General features: G+C 36.9%; 1 protein-coding gene across 2 annotated transcripts in view; it reads left to right on the top strand.

The window, feature by feature from the left end:
- Nucleotides 1-7,783: 7,783 nt before the first annotated feature.
- The window catches only part of QPT (quinolinate phoshoribosyltransferase), a 332,914-nt gene continuing 318,785 nt past the window's right edge, over nucleotides 7,784-21,912 (top strand). The window contains exons 1-2 of one of the 2 annotated variants that reach the window (XM_089448013.1): nucleotides 7,784-8,200; nucleotides 8,297-8,439. In XM_089448013.1, the coding sequence (XP_089304139.1) occupies nucleotides 8,094-8,200; nucleotides 8,297-8,439 (250 nt within the window). In that variant the 5' untranslated portion in view covers nucleotides 7,784-8,093. The remainder of the gene's footprint in view (nucleotides 8,201-8,296; nucleotides 8,440-21,912) is intronic. The other variant, XM_089448012.1, reaches the window with a different exon arrangement.

A 21,912-nucleotide genomic window follows, 5' to 3' on the forward strand; every position in this document is an offset into this window, starting at 1 on the left:
TTTCTAAAGCTTTATGCTTTTCATCTGGAATATGGGCCCACGCTTCACTTCCAAAAACACGAAAGTGACTTACATCTGGTTTGATTGAGCTCCATGCTTCTTCATTGCTGCTTCCAAGGCTTCCATCTTCTTAAAGCATTTTGATTCTAAGTGGCCATCTCGATTACAGGGTACTAGACCAAGTTGTACTTAACTATTTCCTATGTATCGGAATATCCTAACAAATTTAATAATTGTATTTCAAAGGTATGAGAGTGCAAGGAAGCCTTGTCTTTAGTGAGGTGCATGATAAGGTAATGCTTGCCTTCAACATGTAGAAAATCTTGTAAGCATTTGGAGGTTTAATTTGGAATACATCATTGTTTTGAGCTAGCCAAATGGAGTGGATCACCTCTACAACCAAAATATTGTCTTATGTTCTAGTTGTAGTCCATTCATTTAATTCCTATGTGTTATCTCCAATTCATTGTTTCATTTTACATAGTCTATGAGTGATAGCCCATATCTCATTAGTGAGATGACAGTGAATCAAAAGGTGATTTCATGCTTTCGTGTTATTCCCTTAAGAGCGCATGTGTTGGGACTTGTCCATCCTCTTCTTCTAAGCATGTCTAGGTTGGGATTGCACCCTTGATTTGAGATTTGGGGCCCCAACCTTGGTTGTAGATAGTTTTCTTGCATCTAGAGGGTCTAGACTTGTGCTTGAACACCTTATTTGGTACAAACCTATTCATGAAGATTCATCAATTGGTTTTTCATCATCATATAGATCAATTTATATGTTATTTTATATACATGCACATAATCAATCTTCCTAAAACACGGTTGATCTTTGTGTGTCTTAGACCATTAAATGCCACAAATCATAGTTAGATGTGCTTGAGTGGGGGTTAAGTAATTTCATTGTGGGAGAACTAACATGCATTTACAATGTATATCAAAAGAAGAAAGGGGAAACTAATATGCATTTACAATGTATATCAAAAGAAGAAAGGTGCATTGTAAAAGGCATGTGGGGTCATAAGAGAGGTATCATGTCACTATAAAAAGGATATAAAAATAAAAGGGTATACAAAATGTGAACAAAAAAATGGATACATATAATATTTAGTGAAAATAGGGGTTTTTTAAATTGGGAAGGTGTATTGGATTTATATTGGTAGGGGGTTAAATAATGTGATTTTTAGAGGTATTTTCCAATATGTAGTCAAATTAAGGGTATTGTTTAGTATGCCATGAACGCACGTGCTATGTCAGAGGTTCAGTGAGTGAAGCCCCCATGGTTGTACTAGGAGTCCAATGGTTACAATCTTTGGGTACGATATATTTTTTTTTTTCAAAAAGCTTTCTTGAAATTTTTTTAGAAGGAAAGGAAGTTGAATTAATGGGTATCATAGAGAAACTAGGAAAGATAATCAACGCTAACAACATGACAAAGCTTCTAAAGAAAGAACAACGGGGCATAATTGCAGAATTATGTTCACTAGAGGTTCAAACATCGAAATCATCTATTTCTCTATACCTCCAAAAAGTCTTGGACAATCATTCCAAGGTATTTGAGACTCCCAAAGGCCTCCCACCTATTCGTGATCATAATCATGCTATTCATTTGATTCTAGGAAGTATTCCTCCAAACATCAGGTCTTACAGATATCCCTATGCCCAAAAGAGTGAAATTGAACGTATGGTTACAGAAATGTTAGAGGCTAGTATAATTCAACCTAGTCAAAGTTCTTTCTCTTCTCCAGTACTATTGGTGCACAAGAAGGATGGATCATGGTGCATGTGTCTGGATTATATGGAGCTCAACAAACTCACTATTAAAAATAAATTTCCCATTCCTGTCATTGATGAATTATTGGATGAATTACATGCAACAATTTACTTCACCAGGTTGCATCTTCGTTCAGGATATCATCAAATAAGAATGAAGACTGAAGACGTTCTGAAAACATCATTTAGAACTCATGAGGGTCATTATGAATTTTTGGTCATGTCTTTTGGCCTTACCAATGCACCTTCTACATTTCAAGGTTTGATAAATTCCATTTTCAAACCCTTCCTTAGAAAATTTGTGTTAGTATTTTTTGATGATATACTAATCTACTGCAAGTTCTTGAAGGATCATGTTCAACATGTTGACAGGGTGCTCAAGCTATTGGAGGAGAAAGAATTACATCAAAATCCTCCAAATGTTTCTTTGGAGTACAAGAGGTGGAATATCTGGGTCATATTGTCTCTCACGAGGGTATTAAGGTAGACCCTAACAAAATTAAAGCCATTAAGGAATGGAAAATCCCCACATCCATAAAACATCTGCGAGGATTTCTCGGGTTGATAGGGTATTATCGCATGTTTGTTAAGAATTATGGGAGAATAGCAACACCTCTAATAACATTACTAAAGAAAGATGCATTTTCTTAGACTCCAGAAGCAACTAATGCCTTTGAGCATCTTAAAGAGGCAACATGCCAAGCACCGGTCTTAGCTACACTAGACTTCACAAAAACCTTTACTGTGGAATGTGATACCTCAATAAATGGAATTGGTATTGTTTTAATGCAAGAAGGAAGACCCATTGCTTTTGAGAGTCATCCAATCAAAGGAAAGTATTTACACATAGCTATTTATGAGAAGGAAATGTTGGAAATACTACATGCACTTAAGAAATGGCAACCTTGCCTAATGGGACGACACTTCAAGGTAAAAATAAGTCATGATAGTCTTAAATACTTCTTAGAACAAAGATTATCTTTAGAAGAGCAACAAAAATGGGTCACAAAGATGTTGGGTTATGACTTTGAAATCATCTACAAAAAAGGGAAGCAAACTGTTGTTGCAGATGCACTCTGAAGAAAGGATGAGGATGTGGAAGCATTGCTTTGTTCCATTTCTATTATCCAACCAGATTGGATAACTGAAGCAAGGGATGAATGGAAGAATGACGAAGAAGTGTGGTCACTATTTCAAAAGTTGCAGCAAGATTCTAGTATATTTGATACATTTAGCTGGAATAATGATTCATTATGGTACCAAGATCGCTTATATCTATGTAACAATTCCCAACTCAAACAAACGATTCTTCTGGAATTGCACACCTCTCCCTTAGGAGGGCACTCAAGATTTAAAAACTTACCATAGGGTTAAGAAATATTTTTTTTGGGATGGCCTTAAATCTAATATTCAAAAGTTTGTGGTGGAATGTTTGGTTTTCTAACAAAATAAAGTTGAGACAATTAAGACCCCGGGTCTGTTACAACCTTTATCCATTTCAGGTCAACGTTGGGAGCAGGTTTCAATGGATTTTATCACAGGTTTACCCAAGTTTGAAGGAAAGAGTGTCATCATGGTGGTAGTTGATAGACTTACCAAGTATGCACACTTTTGTGCATTATATCATCCATTTAAAGCTAGTACAATTGCTACTGCATTTATGGAAACAATTCAAAAGCTACATGGAAACCCAAAGATTATTGTAAGCAACGAAGATCCTATTTTCATTGGAAATTTTTGGACAAAATTATTTTATTGTCTGGGTACTCAATTAGCTCATAGCTCATCTTATCATCCTCATTCAGATGGGCAAACTGAGATAGTGAACAATTTTTTGGAAGAATATCTTCATTGCTTTGTATCTGATAATCAGACACAATGGGTCAAGTGGTTACCTCCGGCTAAATGGTGGTATAACACTTCCTTCCTTACTGTAGCAAAAAATGACCCCATTTATGGCACTTTATGGATATCATCCATTGTCCATCACATCATCTTTAAGAGAAAATTATAAGGTTCAAGCAGTGGAAGATCACATCGAGCATCAATAACAAGTTCTCCAACTCTTAAAGGATAACCTCACTTTGGCGCATAATAGAATGAAACAATAGGCAGATCAACATCGCAACAAAAGAAGTTTTGATGTAGGCGATTGGGTATTTTTATGGCTACAACCATACAAACAAATGTCCCTCAAGCAAGCTAAGAAGGATAATAAATTATCACCAAAGTATTATGGTCATTACAAGGTGTTGCAAAAGATTGGTACTATGGCATACAAATTGGAGCTTCCTACATCTTCCCAAGTGCACCCAATTTTCCATGTTTCGCGCTTACAAAAGGTTATAGGTGATAAGCTCCCAGTTCAAAAAATATTGCCAAAACTTGACAAGGAAGGAAAAATCATATTCGAACTTGAAGCAGCCACAGAAACAAGAACTCGACAGCTACGAAATCGATCAATTTCAGAGAATCTTATCAAGTGGAAGAACTTACCCATGGAAGATTTCACATGGGAGGATGATAATTTTATACATAAGCATCCATAACTACTCAATCATTGAGGAAAACACTTTTTGGAAGGAGAGGGTCATGTTAGGTCCCTATAATACTAGATTATTCCCTCATTGTTATTAGTGTAGCCCCCTTATTTTTATTATTGTGCCCATGTAGTCCCCATATTTGTATTGTTGTGCCCCATAGAAGCCCACTATTGTTATTGTTGTGCCCTTACATTACTATTGTTATGTCAACTCTGATTATATTGTGATCCCTTAGACTCCTATATATAGAAAGGAGGTTTTGTCATTTGAATCATCCAAGAATCGTTCATTCATGTAATGTAAAGGAGGTTTCCCCCTCGAAGAGGCTGATTTTGAAGTTGTTGATCTATCTTTTCTTCTGTTTTGTGAGCACGTTGCATAACACTTTCTAATACTCTAATCTATTTTGCAAGTTGAAACTTGAGTCAATATTCTTAGATGTCATCATGTATACAAGTGATGATCTCTATAGTGACTTGTAGACAATAGATTGGATCTCGACTAGTTCTGACACCATTTTGGAGAATTAGAGAATTGCAAAAGAGAAGAACAATGAATTCCATGAAGAGGTGGTCCCAATATACACTTTTATAGCATTGAAGCACAAGTACGCATAACTCAAAATATGGAAAGAATGATCAACGCATCAATTACACGTCTCAATGATAGAATAATGTCATCTCGCCTTGCGCAAACCCACCCAACACACACACACACATAACCCAAACATAACAAACGCCTATACCCATGTCTTCCTTATTCTACATGTTTGTTATAATTGGCTATATCTTCCTTATTCTATAACTTTTTGATATGTTTGGGCTATATATAGAAGACATAGCCAAACATAACAAACACCTATAAAAGACATAGCTAATTTTGATCACCTTAGGCATGTCATGACCTCTAGCTTTTTTGCTTTCACTTACATATTAGTTGACCTTGTTGGGATCACTATTGGTCAACCTAGCTAATTGGCTACACAATGGACTAATGCTATGGACATAATTACATTGGCCATCCATAAAGAATCTAGATATATTAGGAGCTAGCTATTTCAACGCTTACAATACTCCAAAGAAAGAAATCTAAACATTCTATTATTTTGACTTTTTTTCTTTCTTTATGTTTTGCCATCATTAAGTATGGTTAGGTAATCTTTGCCAAAGTTTCTATTTTAGATAGATGAAATGGTAGTCTTCCACATTGGATTCAATACCTTTGAATATCCATGTTGCAAATAGATAGAGCAATTTTAAAATTTAATATATGCAATTCCATCAATCCAAAATGATTATTCTTAGATTTGAGGCCAAAAATGTTGATTCCTTTCTCGTTAATTTGAGTAGTTGAAAATGATATATAAGGAGCTAGCTATTTCAACACTTACAATACTCTAAAGGAAGAAATCTTGGGTCAATTCTTGCATGTTTTTGTAGGAGCTATTGACCATACTATAAACAATGTGGCTGGAATATAGGCCTTGGAACAAAGGCTCCTCATTGCCAATCAAAAAAAATATAGCCAACTCCTCATTAAGGGCAATTCACAGATAATCATCACTATATTTCGCAGAATGCGATGTGGATATGATTCAAATAAAATCACCAAAAGTTGGAGATTAGAGGCTCGAGTCTCTCAAACTGCATAACTTATGGCTCAAATCCTGACCTCTCTACTCTCCCATGTCCACTGAGAAGGTAACAAGTTGGTAGAACAACTTTCCAATTACGACTGTAATCTAACATATGCCTTATTGGACATGAGTTGGAAGCAACCAATTATGGATTCTCTTTGCCAATAGTTCCAAATGCAAGCCACAACATATCTTACTCTCGACATAGCCATTGACTGGTGAACCTTTTGTCTAATCCCCATCAAGTGTAAGAAAAAATGTTGTTAGATCTCCATAATATGTTGACATACCTCCTTTAAATGCTTAGAAAAATGCCATCATATGTTTATCACCTACCATAAACCACAACAACGAGCATGCATGCAAATGACATGGTTCCGAGGAGAGGTGGAACTGTGAGGCACCCTCCAACCCACACCATTGATTCTCATTAAAGTGCCGACCATTGATTCTCATCAAAGCGCCTACGTCGTTGGAACTTGGATTTGGACCTGCTAGTGCACCCCCCGAGCTGCAACCAATTGATCAAAGCACCTTCACCATCTTATCCAGTAGATGGAACCTGGAGTTGGATCTGTGAATGTGGACACCCCCCCTCTTTGTTGACATCATAGGGGGTGGGGTCCACACTCCATTGTAGCCATCAATTTTGATGAATCAATCATGATCGTTGGATTGTGTGAAGGGCCTGCGACCAAGTTGTGGGCCGAACCCCATTTCCTACACTTGTAGATCAAAAATTGCCACAATCAATGCAATTTAGGCCACATGCAATCCGAATCCCTTTCTTTCTTCAGATTAATAGTAGCCCACCAATGTATTACAACCATCAACATTAGTGTTGCATTTTTGATCATTAGTAAAAAATAATTTTTACATCTTAAGATTATGCATTTCAATCTCTGGTCTAGTTTCCCGCTAGGCAAATCAGAGATTGACAATTTTGGAATATATAACCTTTAGCCAAATTAATACAAAATGTTTAAATAAAAAATAAATTATTGAGTAGTTGAAAAATGTTCAATTTATAACATGTGTAAACTATGATTATTCAAAAAATACTATTTTATATGACAAGATTAACAATAAAATATGTGATATTATAATTCCAAAATGATTTTAATTACAAATTCATTTTATTAAAAAGATTTATATAACATGTTTTTAATAGTTATTTTTACTTCAATACTATATTATTAATAAATAAATAATTTTATTTTAAAATCAAAAAATAATTAAAAAAATAGATATAACAATTTTAGTATTTCTAAATTGGTTTAAAATAATTTAGCGGTTGAGATAAGGCATCACTGCAATATAAATAACATAAAATCTAATTACAAATAATTATTTAAATAAAACATAAAGTAATTATTGAACTTAATTATTTATATTATATAGTGGTTGAACTACCAAAATGTACTTGAATAATTGAGATAAAACATTATCATAATATAAAATCCTAATCATGTATTTAAATTATTTTATAAACAATAGAAAGTCATGCTTGAGTTTTTCTAGGACATTGTTTAAATGGTGTATATGGGATGGTCAAATTTAACTAATGATCAGTAAATCAAATTTGGTAAAGGTGGGCCTTATCACAAGACAAACATAACCACTATATAATTTAAAAGATTTTTTTATTAAATAAACTTTGATCACGACATTTTCCACCAAAAACACTGCGAGAATTTGTCTAATGGTTTCCAATGGATAACAAGGAAAATTTACCCCTAACTTTTTATTTATTTATTTGTAGATTTTTAATTTTCAACTAACCTGCATCTAAGCCTAAGCCAACCCCAAAGCACCATTCTGTTTGTTGCTTTCCCTTTCTGTTGTATTGGGAAAAATAAAACGAGATTGACAACTGCTCTCCGAAACACGATATTGAGGGCACTCTAATAAAATGAGAAATGTTTGTGTTTTTCATCGTAAAAACTCTGAAATTATATTCATAATTTCATTTCAATTGAGAGGGTGCACCGCGAAGCACATGGCTGATTGGACTTTGGATGCCTGAGTAATCCATATATTCATCTCCGCGTCCTTCTCTCTCCTGAGTAATCCATATATTCATCTCCGCGTACTTCTCTCTGTCTGTATATCTGATCATATTTTCAAATAAGCAAATTTTCATGGAGGTCCTGCGGTGTATGCGCTGGAGCAATTATTCTTACAACTGTAGCACAATCCCCAGACAGTTATCTGTTGAAGCAGCGCCCAGACCAAGAGTCGCTCACAGGTATAAATTGACTAATTTCGTCTGTTTTTTGTGTGCACCGAAGTGCATATCAATCATAGTATTATCCTCATTCCTTTTGTTTTACATGGAATGCAGGTATAGAGAAATTTCAGCAGTCATGAGTAAACCCACGTTAAAAACTTCACGTGGGTATATGACAGTGCCACCTCCTGCTCATCCAACTTATGACCTCAAGACCATTATTAATCTAGCATTAGCTGAAGATGCAGGTGACAGAGGTAATTCAGGTCTTTTGTTTATTTATATCCTACATTTTGAATTATTTTTTCAAATTCATACATAGCACATTTTTCATAAATGGATCAGATTTCTTTATGTAAGCTGAGTTTATTTTTTGAACTAAAATTGGTGGAGTATTCAAGAATTTTAAAATAGAGAATAATTGACAAGTATTGATCTTAGCTGCTGTAGAAATTTTTATAATCTGGTAGCCCTACCAGTTTCAAAGTTTTTGCATGAATGTTTAATGCCCTCACCCCAAAAAATTAGGAGATATATAAAACTTTTGATGCAAATTTGTTTGAAACACTTTAGAGTTACTACTACACTTCTTTTCTACTGATATGTAAGAAAATGCAAGCAAGCACACTCAGAAATTTTACACAGAGATTTTGGTCTAATGACCCTGGAAAAACCCACAAAGGGAAACCAGTCTTAAGGAGAATTTATTTGCTTCAAGGAAAATGATTACAAAGCAGAAATTTAACAGACTTATCTCTCCCTTTTGATGATGACATAATACAGTCCTTTAGCATGAAAAACACAGTCACACATTAGACAAGCTCAGCCTCTGATTCTGCCTTGTTTATCATGCTGAAGAATCCTAGGAACTCGTGCCAAACCCAGCAAGTTTTCCTCTGCAAATTCGTGCCACAAAACTGAAGCAATCTGTTCCTAATCTCTGCCTTGGTCTGAGTTCATACAGTCACTGACATGCTCCTAGAAATGCGGCCTAGGTTGTGGCAGAAAATGTGTGATTCGAATTGTTCTCCGCCTGCACGTGAAGTGTGCTGAGAATCACTCTGAGGCTCCTCACTACCAGTGCAGACTTAGGCATAAAACTTGGCCTGCAAACAACTTGGGAGTTGGCCTGCAAACTCCTTAAGGCTCGGCCTGCAAACCCTTAAGACTCGGCCTGGAACCTCCTCAAATCTTGGCCTGGAAACTGTCACAATTTTTTAGGACTGCGTGCCAGAATTTCTCAACTGAAAAATTCGGGAATAGTGCCTTCTTGGTGTGCACTTTCTCTTCTTCAAGCCTGCAAATCCAGTCTCCTCTCAAACTCACCTTCTCTTGGTCTCAAATGCTCATGAATGAATGAATGATATTTTAACATCCACGAGACTAAAAATAGTCTATGGGACTACCAGCCTCCCTGTTTTTTGCCTTTTGCAATTCAATCATTTTCTTACTCAAATTGATGATGAGCTGACCCAACTTTCTAACAGTCCCCTCACTGAAAAGACAATGCCAAGGAATTGATGCTAACATACTGCCATAACTGTCCCTGATGTCTTTGAAAGCATCACATTCCAAAATGAAATGTTTTTCCGATTCCACTGCCTCAGAAGTGCAAAAAGTACACACCCGTTCTTCCCAAGCTTCTTTAGGTCTCTTCCACCATCCCATTTCACACCGAAGTTGATGTGAGTTAGTTCTTAATTGAGCAATAAGAATTTTCGCTCTCCACGGAATGCTGGCTCCAATGAGAACAATAATGAGAGAGCTCCTCTTCCTTTTCCCTTTTTTTGTCTTCTAGAATGAGGAGAACCCTAACCCTTAGATCTAATGGCTGAGATTAAAATCTCAGCTCATTAGATCAAGGGTGGAGATCATTCCCTTTCTTGACGCCTTCTCTTATGTGCCCCCCCTCAATTAATGGGCCTCCTAGACACTTTTTAATGTTTTTGTACCATGTGCATTTTCTCTCTCATAAAGTCACTTTTAAAACATAAAAGTCACTTTAATATTATAAAGTGTACTTTGTACTTTTCTCATAAAGTCACTTTATGACACAAGTGACATTAATAAGTTAAATTACATGGCACATAACTCATAAAAAGTAACTTTGCTACATGACCTTAATTAAATTCATAATGTCCCAAGACAAAAAGTCATTAATGTGTCTTCTTAAGCCAAATGGATAAATGCACTGGGAAACACCTCCTTGGTACCCTTATTTTCAACAGTTGCTTTAATAAAACCTACTATTAGATTATATAACAACAATAAGGAACTAGAAGCCTAATAGTGGAGAGAAATTTGAATGAAAGTTATTTTAAAAAAGACAATGGAAAGGAAAACAAGAGTAAAAGTCACTTGAAATGAAGTTGATGTACTTGTCTAAACTTGATGTGATTATGGAGACTGCAATTGCCCAGGATAGACACAAACCTTATCTTTTGATGTCAATTGGCTTTAGCTTGGGTGGTTGGGATGAATGATTGTTATCCTCTCCGCCCAGGTTCTATTCTTGCTAGGGGCATGTTGAGCTCTTAATGGGTATATTGTTGTAATGGCCTTGAAACTTGCGGCTGAGAAAATTGTGAAAATTCCTTAAACCCGAGAATTCCTACTGCAACATTGATGATATTTCTTCTACTTAAACAAGTTATTTGCAGTTTCCTACGGCAAACATCGAAATACATACACTGGAACCTACACCAATTAAATAATACGCCAAAACAAGAAACTGAACAATAGAGAAAGATACACACAAGGGACACAATTATTTTTGGACAAATGTCCCCAAAAAAACCCAATGCGGGAAAACCGGTGTAGCAACTCTGAGGGTTTTATTATTATGCAGTAATAAAATTTGAATACATCTCTGGAAGCCTTCCTGGCAATCCAGTTACAAAGAATAATCCTGACAGAGAGATTTGTGAGATTACCTCACACTATCACTGCGAATCCAGCTGATCCAGACCCTAGAAAGATTGCCCTTGGCTTTTCTGGCTGCCTCTGCGCAGTGTCTGCATCAACCCAATGTCAAACTCTCCAGGGACAACGTCAATCCTCTAGTTGGTCGATTTGCTGCCTAGGCGATTCTATTTCTGCCTCCTGGTCTCACACCCCAGCTCCCAGCTTCTGAAACTCGAATTCCCTCTGCAAATTTCAGACTCCCTCTTGGCTTCTGTTCTGCCTTTACGTGGCTCTGCGACAACGCCTCTGGCTCAACGCTGCCACTGCTGGATCTCGCTCTGCGTTCTCTACTGAGTATCCTTCGACCGGGAAAGATTTTCCTTCAGATACTATCCCTGCCCCTCACTGCAAAAGCTCACTATCGAAATTCTCCCAGCAGTTGCTCTGCTTCAGAAAATCGAACTTCTGAACTCACTCTATGTGTTTTCCAAGTGACCCTCAAGCTTCCTTAAATAATGTCCTCTTTGACATTCAATGGCCCAGATTAGAAGCTAATCAATGGCTAAAATCATTTCTGCTTGATCCTCGTCTTCTTCTAGAAGTTACACCCACAGTTAGATTAATACCCATTAATTATTTTATTTTCCTAAGTTTAGACTTAGGGTCCTATTAAAAATAATTAATTATTTTAATAAAACTGTCTCTGGGTGGAATTTCCCAAAACGCTTTCTGGGTTCTTTGGAATACATGTGCCCAAGCCTCCCTGCAAAATTTGAGATTTAGAGGGAATCTGATGCTACCAGAAATCAACAAAAACTTCAAGCTTTTATGGAATCCAGTTTACCTTGGGTACCCTCCTTGGAATGAGGGGAAGTGCTTGGTGGGTTCCCCTGGATATGTATTTCATGGAAAATAAAGCCTATATGGGGCAGACTATAATGGAAAAAACCTTGGTGGATTACCTAGCACTTCATTGGCCTCATTGATAAATCAATGTTTCGTTGGTATTTAGCATTTAGAATTGGTTTGCTGCTATTTTACTTAAGAATCTATAATGGCTTCAATGGGAGCTGATGCAGATCCTTTACTAGTTCTGTTGAAAGTGAGCCTCTTGTTATTTCAAATTTACAACAGATATTTTTTGTTGTTATACTTGCTGAAATGAAATCTCTCTGCCATCTGCACCCCTGTAAGGCTGAATTAAGTGAGCCTCTTGTTATTTCAAATCTACAACAGATATTTTTTATTGTTATACTTGCTGAAATGATGTCTCTCTCCCATCTTCACCCCTATAAGGCTGAATTACTGTAGGGAGTTCCTTTTTTGTATTATATTTGCATCTTGGCATATTTTGATTGTTGTAAAATTTCTATAATTGCTGTAAAATTTGATTTTTATGCTTCTTTTCATTTGCATAAGCAATATGTTCTGTTTAGGGTGACACTTGGGTGATGATGCATTGTGGCAAGGGGGTGAAGTTTGGCATATGAATTGCACATCTATTGTGGAGTGTTTAATGTCTCATGTTAGTGCCACAAGTTTTCCCCTTAGCTGGCAGTGTATAACCTCCAGCTATGGCACGTAGACACTGCAAATAGCAATAGTAGTATGCATGCATTTAACCATGGGCTGGGGCATGGATATAATTCTTGTTTCACACAGATGTTCAGAATGGGTGGAAGCTACCCAAAATTTCCAAGGAATGACAAATATGTATATCAAATAATTTGAAAAAGAAAACCTTCTATACGAGATCTGTTCATGTTCAAAAGGTATTGTATCTCAACATACCCAATTGCTTTTTTGTATCTTTGTACTCAATTCATTGAATTAGACATCCGCCACTCTATAAGCAAGACAATTCTACCATCTTCGTGCCCAATAACAACACAACTCTATCTTCTCCATGTACAACAACGACAACACAACTCAAGAAGAGGGTAATATTAAATAAGGCAACATGGCTTAAGAAAAGCACGACATGTGACTTGAAGGGTGCTGAGTGAACTCCAGTAAAAAGAAGAATAAGTATGTGCAAAATCAGAGGTTGGGATTAAGAAATGTTGGTTCTTTATTCACCAAAAGGTGGACTTCTAACTGAATTTCCAAAGAGACCTTGTTAGCTTCCCCATTGCAATGGGTGAACTCTCAACACTAACAACTGAAATGCTTAATAGGGCCTTGCTGTTGATGACAATATAATGACTGGAAAGGATCCACTTGATCCTCTAATAGAAAATTATCATGCTATGACATATCCATACTCATCTTCCTTATACCTAAAGGTTTCCATCTCTAAAACACCAATTTAATCATCAAGCAGGGACTTGCCCATCAGGCTAAACCTTATGTCCTAGAATGTTAGGGGAACATTTGGGGAAGACCAATGAACAATTGTTAGGGCACTTGTCTCCAAATTTTCATCCTAATTTTCTTCTACCTAAATAAATCAAAATAATTGGGTTCCAATTACTAACCTTGATGAACAATTGTCTGAATGGTGAATACATCACCACAAATCACGTTAACTACAAAGGCAATGTAGTGTGTTGAGGCATCCTAGTTAGCTCCTTATGTTGTTGATAGAGGGGAAACTCATGGCTTAGTGTTGTTGATTGACACTAATGTTGGTAGGATGGTGTTTAGAGCTAGGAAGCTCACGGAAAACCAAACATGCTTGCTGCTATGCCAACCTTGCCAAGAGTTGGAGATGGATATTTGTGATGAAAAGAAGCAAAGAAAAACTAGTGAGTCAAAAATTCACTGTCAAAAGGTTGAGGACTATAGATCATGGTGAGCTAAAATCAGGGGGTGCATTAATTGGGTTAAGGATAGATGCACCCACAAAGTTCTACTCCTAGTAGTTAAGATATCACATTTCTATAATAATTCTAGCTCGTAGAGACTCACAAGGAATCTTTCAAGATCATTTTCATCAAATTTCTCCACCATGGGTATTGACCCTTTTTGAGCTATTGCCATACATCTCATCAAGTAGGTAGTCTCACAAAAGGTTGAAATTTCGGAAACATAATGCCTTGCTTGAGGTTTAGAATTGGATTGGACGAATTAAAGGTTGTTATGAGGGGGATGAAGAGTTATAGGTTATGGGGTATAAATAGCATCATTTTGAGTTTTACAAAACAATGTAGAATGAGATTGTTGTAGACTATTTGAAAATAAGTCAAGAAACCATCAAGACATGATAGATGGGTCAGTGGATCAATGTGAATTTTATCAAACTCTTGCTTGAGCACTCCAAAAGGGAATTGATTGGAGGATGGCAAGCCATCACACATCCAAATATCTCTTACAAAATAAGACACTAGTTAGAAAGGTCAAATTGCATCTATTACTAGACTCTTCCTTTTGGATTTTACAGAACAATGTAGAATGTGATTGCTCTAGACTATTTGAAAATGAGTCAAGAAACCATCGAGATAGGATAGATGGGTGATAGGTTAGATGTGTATTCTTCCTTGAGCACACCAAAAGGGAATTGGTTGGAGGACGACAACCCATTGCACATCTAAATGGCTCTTACAAAATCTTGGTAAAGACACTAGTGAGTAGGGTCAAATTGCATCTGTTGTCAGTATTTTGGTCAAAGCAAACATATTTCAGAAAGGATGATTTATTTTTGACATCTTATCATGACTTAGGAAAGCATGGAGTGGGATTTTGAGTTTGGGAAAAATGCCCTACTTTTGTAGATAGATTTTGATAAGGAATATGCTAGGATTGAACGGGTTTCAATTATATATATAGGATTGGTTAGGATTTGGGTCTTTCTTCACCATGTATGTGGGAACTCTTTTTACCTAGGCTTCAATCATAGTCTACATGAATGGAACCTTCTCTAAGCCAATCCATCTCCATTGATTTATTTATCAAGGTTTCCCCTTAGCTCCCTACATATTTGTGATTGTTGTAGATGCCCTTGCATATTTATTAGAAGGCTGAAGCATCTATGATGCAGGGTCAAATCAATGGACCTAGCTAATTAATTAATGCACACTTCGTGTATGTGTGAATTTTGCTCCCTAAGCTGTTGCAACCCTTCGCTGAAGGCACAATGTAGCTCGGATAGGTGTTCTAGTCTCAGAGGGTGTCTATGAGGCTTGGAACATAGGTGGATTAATTATCTCCAATACCCAATTTTTTTTTTTTTCCAAGTGAAATGTCTTAATTAGATTTAATTAACCAATTTTAATTATTTTCCCAAGTCTAACTTAGGAAAATGGGTTAATTAGTCGTGATTAATTGAGACAAACTGATTTTTCTCTAGTGACTACTAGAAAAGTGATTTGAGGAAGTCAAATTTATCTTAGCCATTAATTGGAGTTAGATCACAGCTGTTGATCTGTCAATGAGAGATTATAAGAAGAGACCAATGGGGCCTTTGGAGGTCATTCAGACAAACAGATTTGCAGTGATAGAAAAGGCTTGGTGATAGTGTGGGAGACACCAACAACAAGGTTTTTCAGTCGGAGAAATTGAGGAGAGAATTTCTGGCGAATTTTTTCATAGTGATTCCAGTTTTCCGAGAGCAAGGAGGAGGCCAAATTGTTTTGCATGAGGAAGGCTGAGTTAGGCAGTGCGAGTTGCCATAGGCTCGTTTTTGTTGCCAGTTGCTGAAACAATTTCTCAGAGGCAATGTGAGTTGTTTAGTTGAGTTGCTGGAGGAAGTATTACTCACGAGATTGATTTCTTGGAGGCAGTGCAAGTTTCTAGGAGGCCAGTTCATATTTTCCAGTTTTCCAGTGCGAGTTGTTGGTGTTGGAAATACTGAGAGGGGGGTGAATCATTATTTCTTAGCAATTAATAACTTATTAATCTTTTCAGAGCATTAGTTAATCTTCAACAGTATTAAAAAACCATACGTAAACAATAGACAGTGAACACAAATTTTTAGGTGGAAAACCCACCCTGGGTAAAAAACCAACGAATGTTTTTCTAATAAGTTCTTTGAATCTTAAACTCTAACTGAAAAGAAAGCTACAACTCCCTAGAACTCTAGAAAAACATTCTTCTCCATCTCCCATTGGAAGGACGCCCCAACAACTTGGGTTTTATCAGCAGTTCGCTGAAAAGATGCTACAACACCCTATGCAAACTTCAACTTTCCCTAGCATCACCCTATCACCTTGAAGTGTTTTCAGGCTCCAACCTGAAGGTGACTTCAACCACCTCTCTAGCACCACCCTACCACCCTACCACCTTGAAAAAGTCAAATTTAATACAAAATTGTGGACTCCTGTACCAGGTACAATGATCTGCTTACAATAATATACAATGATTTTTCTTCAGCTGATCAAACAACCCTAGGACCTAAACCCTTGTCCCAACTACAAACCAAACCCTTGTACCAACTACAACCATTATAACCCAATGACTTTTACACTTCCTGTACAAAATTGCCTTTAAAATTTTTACAAGACACTTAACTTTACAGACAACAACCTGTACAATGACCTGTACACCATGCCTTTGATGTGGTTTGATGCTGATAATGAAACTTTTAGTGTCTTACTGTTCTTCTTGTTCTGCCCTTACTGTTCTGTACAGTAGAGACCCTAATTACTCCTTGTCAGAAGATTAAGCTAATGTTGCCAAACTGATGGAGTAATCCACACTATGTGGATGATGCCAATGTCGATGATGAGATTCAGTGAGGCTTCTTGCTGCAGATGATGTAACTACCCTGTCCTTGATGATAAGGCTGTACTGAAGTGAAGACAATCCTGTTGATGCCACTATTTACTTCTGAAAAACTGCTGTAGATTACCTTCTCTAACATTGATGCTGGATAATGACACTGCTGCTTACTTAAGGAAACCCTTAAGTTAATGCTTCATGAAATCATAGACAAGAATGCTGCTACTTTTGGAGTAATAGAATATTGCTGCAAGAATGTCAAGGAGGAGAATGCACTTGACTGCAAGAACCACTTCAGCAGTCAACGACCTCTAACTGCTTTGCTGTTTTCCAGTGTTGTCTTATGTTAACAAGTTGTCTTGCAAAGGTTGGCCTTCACACTAGATAGATGCATATTTATAGACATTGATTCATGCTGTTCACAAGTGTGCTCTTACCACAATTCAACAGAGACTGCAATCCAAGAAAAAATCTTTCGTTGTTCTTTTAGACAAGAAAATGGAACCTTTGTTTATCTTTTTGATCAAACTTGTTAGCTAGGCTGCAAACCACTTGAATTGCACACTGGTGATTTCCTTGCCGCACTAATGTGCACTCAGAATTGTTATATCTTTGCAGTGCTAATGTATGAACTTTATGCCTCAGACTTGCTTGGATCAGATCAGGCTGCATGGAGAATATAAGTGTCCAGGCCACAAACAATTTCAGTGGAAGAAAACCTGTGACGGAGCTTGCTGAGAGACTGATCCTTTAATATTAACTGCAATAAATTCTGTGTTTTGATGCCCTAACTGCAGGAGTTTCGGATCCTTGAACATATAATTAACCTTAATCTGGAATATGTTAGGCCGCAAAAGAGATTGTGTCGTTTACTTGAACCTGCAACAAAATTATGCCAACAAATCCCAAAGACCCAAAACAAAATGCAGTAAACCCTTACTCTGTGACAATTTCACAAGGCCGAAGATTTTTGTTGGATAATCACAGGTCCAAAATTGTTATCAAGCTTCTACAACAGGACTTTTGAGGATCAGATCTTTGTTCATCCTCCTACAAGTCAAACGAACCTCCAACAAACCACCAAAAATAGGAGACAACGAAAAACCCTATCCATCTATTGATCTCTGCATTATTTCCTCTAGGGCCGAAAATTTCAGAGAGGTTTTCTAAATATTTTTCATTGCAAGTGCATACATTTGGAGGCTGGAAGGTGCAAAAACAATTGAATTTGAAATTATTAGAAGGGTGATCCTTTTTGAAGTTAAATGTAAGTTTACTTAAGGCTCAAGGATGAGGTTGCTATCCTTTTGGGAGGGAGGTTTTAATGTTAAAGGTTGAGTCAAAACCCCATGATGCCATAAGTCAACATATTATAATATGCTATCCTTTTGACTTCCTAAGGTTGACCAAATATTAAGGTGCCATAATATTAATTCTTTGGAGTGTTTGCCCACACACTAGGGGCTTTAACTTCGAATGTGAATATCTCTCAAATCGTGAAGAACGATGTGGCGTGCCACATACCAGCAGAAACATCTTGACGAGGAGAATCCATTAAGGATGATCCTGACACAATATTCCATGAATTGCCATGTCATTTTGGGCGAAAAAAGGTGGGGGAACTCCTGGTGCTGCTTGGGTTGACATCAATGACAACCACCTATCAATAGTTGGAGGAGGTGCAAATAGCTAAGGAGAGGCTGAGTTGATTTGTAGAGGGAGATTCTTGATTTCCTAGTTCGATTTGGTCAACTATAGTGAAGAGAAAAAATGCCAGTGAAAGACAAGTAGTTTATGTAATCCTTGATTTGTTGAAGAAATAATATAAACCCTCATCTGTAGAACTGGTTTTCCCTTCAGGGTTTTTCCAGGGACTATTTTGTCCAAAAATATCGGTGTCCAATTTTTATGCGTGTGTTATTTTCTCAGTTCTTGTGATTAATTTTTGGTGAAATTGCAATTGTGTTTTTATTTAGTATTTGTCATGAATGAATTTCCAGAAGACATAATCTACAAAGGTAGAAGAATAATAACCAATAATTGCAATAGAATTTTCACAGAGATTATTTGGTATTTGGCAATTGCCTTTGGTATTGCTATTTCTCATGCATAGTAGTGAAAGTTGGGGATAAACAAGTTTGAGAAAAAGTTCCAATCATGGCATAATTGGGATTTCCTTTTAGCAGGGAAACTCTTAGCAGTTGACAAAATCCCAGTAGCAGGATATATTTGTTACTCAACTTGTTTGTTTTCTTCACTATCAAGCTGCAAGTCATTGTAATGACGTTGCAAAGTTTTAATTGGGGTGAGCTAGGAGATTGTAAAGGATTTCCCTTGGTGGTTTGGATATTTGCACTTTTCTAAAAGAAAATGGGGCCTAGACATTATTGACCTTAGAGCTTAGGTAACAAGACTTATAGGTAGGTGGATGATTAGGAAGATGATTGGAGAGGTTCCATTGCGAGCTTTAGTCAGGGATGATGTCTTTCCACTCGATATATTCAAGGCATTAGGAGCACATTTAATTTTTGTGATGCTGTTGGAAATACGAAGGCTTTCAAAATCTTGGGATCTATAGTTCTAAAGAGATTGCAAGATGTGTCTTATTTGGTTACAACTTTATCCATTGGGAATTTAAGAGGCTCATAGATGGATGAGATCTGGTGTTTGGGCCCATATAGACCTTTCCGTCCCCTTGGGGTCATCTTGGTTTAATACCATGCTATACTAGGATGAAGTTTGCAAGAATTTTTTTCTTCTATTGGGGATATCTTTAGAGCAAGGAATGATACACATGGCACACGTGGGGGGATTTATAGTGTGCTTAAAGATCTAATGGTGTTGACAAACAAGTCCTTTAAAAACACTCATTGTCATTCATAAAAAAGTCTCTCTCTCCTCATAAATAAATTTATTGCCTTGAGCATATATCGAAAATAAAATTTAAACGAAGGGCAAACCATACAATATAATTTAATTAACCTTTGAATTGAGGCAAAAAAATTTAAGAACTCCTCTTACTCATTATCACCATATAGAGTATTTTTTGTACTTCGTTGATGTAGATTGGAACTTTGTCATCTTGAGGAGTCATAAAATGATCAACCATTAAGTATCCTCTTCCTTGAAGAGGGGTTCTTATGGAAAAATGTTGTTATATACTAGGAAGTGCAAGCATTAGTGTTGATAATGTGTTGAAAGGCTTGTGTGGTGTTAAGTTCATCAATCTCTTTAACACTATAAAGAAAATTTCATTTTGTTTCATTTCCTTTTTGGCAAAGACCTATGGGTCGAATGATAAAAATATAATTTTTTTACACATAATTCCCCATGTATAGCTTGTAAATTTTGTGGTTGTCATTGTATGTAACTTTGTGATCATATTGATATGGTGTGCTATGAAGCAAATAACAACTTCAACTAAACCTCAACCCTAAACCCTTAACTTGTATCCCTTAATTGTGAACCCTTAACACTAAACCCTTAACATGTATCCCTTAACTGTGAACCCTTAACAGTGAACTCTTACCCCTTAATGTTGAAAAATAGCGAAGGAATAGATTCCTTGATTTGTGCCTTAATTCAAGGAATCGATTTAGTGATCTTCTTAATCATGCACGAGTTCTAGTGATGTAGACGAGTTTAAGAAGCAGTTTGACTAGTACGAGTTTGTGGAGGACTGAGTTATCTGTTCTCTAGTGTGAGTTAAATTGGGAACTGAATGCTCAAGTGGAGTTAGCCTCTTAAATTTTAGGAGGAACTAGTTAACAACTTGTGTTGAATTTTGTTAACTAGAAAAGTTTCAATTCAACTCCTAATTTAGAAACTAGCTAAAAATTGCCAAATCAAATTGCTTATAAGAAGATTGAAGACACACTTTGTATTCATCAGTCTTGAGCACGAGTTTGTGAGCAAGAGAGCTTGTGGAGGAACAAGCCAAATATTTTCTTCTTGTGCGAATTATTGTGGAGAGCAATTCTTCTTGGAAGTGCGCATAGAAATGAGGGAAATCCCTATTCACTAGGAGCTCAACTTGTGCTAGGAAATAGAAGGTTATTTCCTAAGGATTTGCACTAGGAAATAGGAGCCTCTAGTGCACGTAGCAGGAGGAAGAAGATCAACATCTTACAAGTTGTTTCAAGCCTAGACTAAGGTTGAGAGATCAAATTATATTATCTATAGAAGCAGGGTTATTTGTAAGAGATCTATTGCTTAGTTTTCCTCAATAAAATTCTAAAGCAAGCGAGGGTTTTCCCAGTTGGGTTTCCTAGAAAATTGTGTTGTTTATTATGAAAAGAAAAATTGTTTTCAAATTGTTCATACTAGCAGATCGAAATTTCGTGGATTTTCTACATGGTATCAAAGCTTTGAATAGGAGTTGATTAGCACATAGTCTTCAAGTTTGCAAGATGACAACTCACACAGGAATAAGATTGCGAGAGCAAGATAGACTGGATGGCTCCCCCAATTTTGGTGTTTGGAAGGTCTGCATATTGTTCTTGTTGGATGAGTTTGGGTTGAAAGAATTTGCTAATCAAGGTGTTGTAGAACCTTCAGATCCAAATGAGTTGAGGCTCTTCCAAAGGTAGAGGGCCAAGGCCAAGAGGATGATCTTGGATGGACTTCCGAATCATGTAGTCCCTCATGTTGCAGGTAAGGATACAACTAAGGACATGTGGGATGCCTTAGTTAAGCTCTATCAGAATTCTTCCGAGAACAGGAAGATGGTCCTCAAAGAGAAGCTGAGGACAATCAAGATGCAGAAGGGTGAGAGTGTAACTGTCTATCTCACCAAAATTCAAGAAGTTCGTGATGAGCTAGCAATTGTTGGAGAGAAGCCCATGGACACAGAGCTAGTGCGTGTGGCTCTGAATGGGTTTACCAAAGATTGGCATACTTTTGTTCAAAGCATTACTGGAGGAGATAAAATTCCAGATTGAGAACGCCTATGGAGTGACTTCATCTAGGAGGAGCTAAGGCTCAGACTAGTCGAGACTTCTAGCAGCAATGGCAAGGGTTCCAAGGTTGAGAAAGAGGAGAATGTTGCTCTTGCAGGTAAAGTCAAAGGTAAGAGAGTCAAAGTGAAGAGTGGGAACAATCAAAAGGGTGACAAGAAGAAGACAAATCTAAGTAATATTAAATGCACTGGGGCATAGAGGTCCTTGTCG

Source organism: Pinus tabuliformis, chromosome X (genome assembly GCF_031772625.1).
Source record: "Pinus tabuliformis cultivar Carrire ecotype Pingquan chromosome X, CPIR1, whole genome shotgun sequence".
Lineage (NCBI taxonomy): Eukaryota > Viridiplantae > Streptophyta > Pinopsida > Pinales > Pinaceae > Pinus > Pinus tabuliformis.